Source organism: Austrofundulus limnaeus, unplaced genomic scaffold (assembly GCF_001266775.1).
Source record: "Austrofundulus limnaeus strain Quisiro unplaced genomic scaffold, Austrofundulus_limnaeus-1.0 Scaffold127, whole genome shotgun sequence".
Lineage (NCBI taxonomy): Eukaryota > Metazoa > Chordata > Actinopteri > Cyprinodontiformes > Rivulidae > Austrofundulus > Austrofundulus limnaeus.
In genome coordinates this window covers 396403-401327 of record NW_013952529.1, presented here as the reverse complement: position 1 = coordinate 401327, position 4925 = coordinate 396403, and the positions used below count along the sequence as shown (strand labels likewise).

Sequence of the window (4925 nt, the reverse complement as noted above, 5' to 3'; positions counted from 1 at the left end):
AATTATTAATTTATTGTAAAAACATGACAGATAATGTGTGAAACAGATCCAGTTCAGCTTGTTGTTTATCTATTAGTTTCTATGTTTGCTGTTGACCTGTTTGGTCTGTTTCTGCTCCTCCATGATGTCAGAGGCTACCTGTGGACGGGCTGGGCGGGACTCAGTCTAGTGATCTTTATATTTAAGTCTATGGGTTTGAATAAGACCTCGCACTGGAGGAGCTAGTGAAGGTCATTTACCCAGCATGCCTTGCAGCATTAATAAAATGGTGCCATCCATGTGACAATTTATATTTTAAATTTATTTTTTACAAACATGGATTGTTTAAAATATATCTGCAGCTGTATAAATATGAAAAGCTTCATTTCAGACATGAATTCAGATCTCAGAAGTAGGCCTGCATGCTCTCATTTCTGATTAAAGAGGTTCTGTTAGATTTTTGGAACCACAGTCTGTGCACTGATGACGTGAGGCTTTAAGCCCCGCCCACTCTCTGGCATACATCAATGGAGTCACATGACTTTAAGCATGAAATAACTAATGTCAGACTTATTAAAGTGATGAATACTGAAGAAACAGAAGTCAAGAACTACCTGAATCATTGACAGCCGACACCTAAAAGACATTTCTAAAAGAACAAACAGAAGTTTGTTTTTATAAAGAACAAAGCCCCTTTTGTTTACATACAGGGGCAGGACTTAGAACTTGGACTACATCCTGGGAGGCGCAGTAGTGGCTCCAGCTTCCATTACGATGTAATTTAATACATCTCTAAGAGCTTTATGAATTGGAAGACTCAACATTCATCAAGGCTTGTTGAAGCAAACACACGTTGATTATTTATTGTTTGGTATCAGGAAGACAGGACTGTGACACAGATGTAGTCCTGTGGGTTCTACTGGAGCCACTTTCATAAAACCAAAACACTGATTACCCTGGTGCTAATCAATAAACTAAAACCAATCAGGTTCCAGCTTGTCTGAATATATGAAAAAGGTGAGGCTGGACCATGTCCACCTGGTCATGTTGGACCACCTGACCCTCTGCTGGCTGACTTTAAAACCCACCAGGTGACGTGACGACAGCACAGGTGGACAGATAATATCTGACACTTGTAACAGTCTTGTTTTTTACATCCCTCCACTCATTTTTCCTCCTTCCCTCGTCTCTCCGTGTGCAGTGAAAATATAATTACACTTCTTTCATTAAAGTGAGTAATTTTTAACGTAGAGGACACAACTACAAATGTCCTCTGATTACTAAATGGAACAGAGCAATGATCTATGGAGCCATTAGGGGAACGGGCTGGAACTAATTTCAATCCTGGAATGGGCCGATGGAAACACACACACACACACACACACACACACACACACACACACACACACACACACACACAGAGGGATCAAAGGATGAGGGAGGAACAAACAGCAGCATGTCGGCCATTTTCTGGTCTCACTCTGAGCTCTGAGCATGACCCAAACTGATCGTCTTCTGTCAATAAATGAGGAATGTTTCATCTTTAACCAAACATTTTGTTGGTTGGGTCAGACACACACACAGATTAGTGAGTGTGTCAGTAATTACTGAGGTGTTTCTATCAGCTGATGGGTGTTTCTGTCACAGTTCAGTCGTTTAAGCCTGACTCTGTGCTGCAGACAGCAGCAGATTAAACAACTCCAGGAGGTCCGTACACTAAATGAAGATGAGCGATCTGACTTTCATTCAGCTTCTCTGCTCGTTTTATCAACAGGCACACATGAAGAAGAGACAAGAGGAACATCTGTGATGATATTTGATCATGAGGTGAGCTCAGAGAGGCTCTGAAGCTTCCAGGACCTGTGCTCTCCTCTCAACAGATGATGGCGTTGATTTTTGGAGCGGTTGTTTTCCTCACAGTAATCAAAATGAAGCACTTTACTTTATTCTGCGAGTTGCATAAAGAGAATGACACGCTCCTTTTTGTTTCTGGAGCTACATCTGAATAGAAGCAGAAGCTGCCACTGAGACACACTGCAGAGGAAGACCAAAACTAAAGATAATATAACAAACACATTTTCTGTCTGAATAAAGACAAAAAGTCCAACAGGAAGCCAGAGATCCTGTTGAAGATGGCGTGCAGCTCACAGGGAGAAGTTGTCCACAATCAGTGTGACAGTTTGTCACGTTCATAGTTAGAGGAAAATAAATGTGTGTTTGAGTTATGTTGTTCGAATTCGGTGTAGTTTCATTGAATAGTCTGGTGTGGCGTGCTCAAAGAAGCCTACCTTCTATAGGAGATGTTTTCATGCGGCGGCAGATGCTCTGCACGTCTCCGTACACCTCCTGGATCTTGGTGACGGCCTCGCCACTCCGCAGCTCCATGAGGTCCCTCAAGTCTTTCACCGTCACCCCAAAGTCTCCATCCAGGTTGTCTTCTGCAACCGAATTCCCCGGCGGGTGGTCGGCCGTGTTATTGGCCATGTTGGTGCTTGTACAGTGCAGCTGCTCCTCTGACTGGCTTTACTGGAGGGATTAAACAAAACCATCATCAGAAAACAAAACATTCATTGAGTTTTTAATTTAGAACAATTAAATGATCATGAAAAATGGAAACAAAATGTAAAAATCTTCCAGATTAAACTCAGACTGTCGTCCAATGCAAAAGCGACGGAGCTTTGAAGAATAATAAAAACAGGTCTGGTTCTGAGTCATGGACACATGATCGATATCTATAGAAAATACATCTAGAACGTTGATCATCAGCTCACTCTTTAGTCCGTTAGCAACAAGCTGTGGACTAACACGCAGCAGCAGTCTCATGTTCTCTCAAAATAAAATAAAATCAGCTTAAAATAAAAACAATGAAAGGAGAAAATGATGCAACAGCTCCAGAACAAACTGTGGATAAAAGAGGAAAGGTCACATCAGCAGTTTGGCAGAATTAATGGTTCTTACTTTAAATAAGTAAAACAAACAACTAATAAATAATTATTAATATCAACAGATATGAAACACTTTTATTCTGATCTATTTTTCAGCCACAGCGCCCAGCCCGACTTCATCAGTACCATAATATGTGATGAATGAACAGAGGGGCAGGACTGTGGAAAGAAGCACCTGGTGGCACAGATTTGAGCAGAATTTCACAACATTTACACACACACACACACACACACACACACACACACACACACACACACACACACACACACACACACACACACACACACACGTGTGTTAAGAACACCACACCCCAGTCCAAAGGTAAACTTTTCCATCTTCAGACCTGAACAGCATACCTGTTCACAGCTGTTTTCGTACAGGTGGCTCACTGAGGAACTGACTTGTCCTTTAAAAAGCAACAACACAAAAACACACACACACTGACCTAAAGTGATACATGTTGTAATTTGACTTTGCTTAACAAATAGCCTGCTGCCTGTATTTAAATGTTGAACAAAGAGAGTCTGAATGACCTGTGAAGGCCTGAGTCAGCTGAGCATCACAGCTCAGCCTCTCGAAAACACAACAACACAAAAACACACACAAGTCTTCATTAATAAAAGCTACTCAACATTCAGCCCAGGTTTGTTACAAACAGAGCTGAACAGCTCAGATGATAAAATAAATCAAGTGTTTAGCTAAAAATAGTTAGACTCACAGCTGGACGCCCTGATGTGTTTCTAAACAAGCTGATAAAAGGACTCAAAGTTATTACAGCTCTTCTTTCATGTGGGACAGAAAAATACTTTGCAACTACAAAATCAATACAGACACAAACAGGTCTGATAGCTCATCATCTCACACTGACAAGCTGCATCCTGTTTTTATGGATTTATTTTTAACTCTTTACTTTATCTGCACAGATTTATCAGTCTGCAGTCTTCAGGCAGAACAACTCTACGGTGAAGCTAGTAGCAAGAGTTGTGTTTGTGTTGCACATATTACAACAAAAAGCTGCAGGAAACACAGTCATAACAACTACTACAACACATGATGTGCAGTGTTTTCCCTACCATTATACAGGTGGGGCGCAGAGCGAGGCTGAGCGCCGTGTGTGGTCCTCACAAAGATAGGAAGACATTAGTGTGATTAGACGTGCAGCTCTGCTTTTAATCACGTTGCACCGATGCAACAGCTTTGTGAGCTACTTTTTCTTTCTTTAAAATAAAATGTGACAGGTGAAGCCACAGCACTGTTACCTGATCAATAATTTAGAATCACCAACACAGACCAGGTGTGTGACCAGTCCCGTGAGTCCATTCATGTTGTATAAACAGCGCTGATCAGCAGCACAGCTGTAATGGTCCTCAACTTGGAAAAAAGTAACCAGAGTAGTTTGTAAACTCAAATCCAGACCGAATCAGCTGCTGTGCAGGTCCTGCTGGACTCAAACATGGAGCTGAGCTCCTCTGTCTCACACTGCAGGTCAGACAGTCGCGTTCAGGAGCATTAACCCTTAAGGGCCCAGATAATAATCCCTCTTTAAAGTGTGGTAAATAAATTATTTTCAGTGACTGAGAGGAAGTTTTTTTGATAGTTGCATAATTGCATTTTCTAAATGTTATCCTTTATATCTACAAGAGAGTTCTAATTCTTAGAAAGGACATGATTTGAGGTTTTTACTGACAATATTTTATTCAACAGAAGTCATAAGAAGCAGGTTTATTTTTGAACAAACATTACAAATGTGTTCATTCCTACAAAACTGCCAAATATATTTACAAACAACACTAAACTGATTCAGATTAACATCAAATAAATCCTGTTTTATAATTAAATGTCTGTTTCCTGCTATAAAGAAAAATCCTCCTCCTGTCCTCCTTGTTCCTAATCAGGGTCAGGGTGGGGCTGGAACCTGTCCTCACTGCCTTTACCTGGACAGGTCTCCAGTCTCCAGAGACACCTGGACAGGTCTCCAGTTCACCAGAGACACCTGGACA

General features: G+C 41.2%; 1 protein-coding gene across 5 annotated transcripts in view; it reads right to left on the bottom strand.

Annotated features, from left to right (window-relative positions):
* The window catches only part of LOC106522336 (plasma membrane calcium-transporting ATPase 1), a 113226-nt gene that overhangs the window by 56160 nt on the left and 52141 nt on the right, over nucleotides 1-4925 (bottom strand). For 4 of the 5 annotated variants that reach the window (XM_014015313.1, XM_014015311.1, XM_014015312.1 and 1 more), the window contains one exon: nucleotides 2268-2505. In XM_014015313.1, coding sequence (XP_013870767.1) covers nucleotides 2268-2463 — 196 coding nt within the window. In that variant the 5' untranslated portion in view covers nucleotides 2464-2505. Of the gene's footprint in view, nucleotides 1-2267; nucleotides 2506-4925 lie in introns of those variants that run through there. The other variant, XM_014015314.1, reaches the window with a different exon arrangement.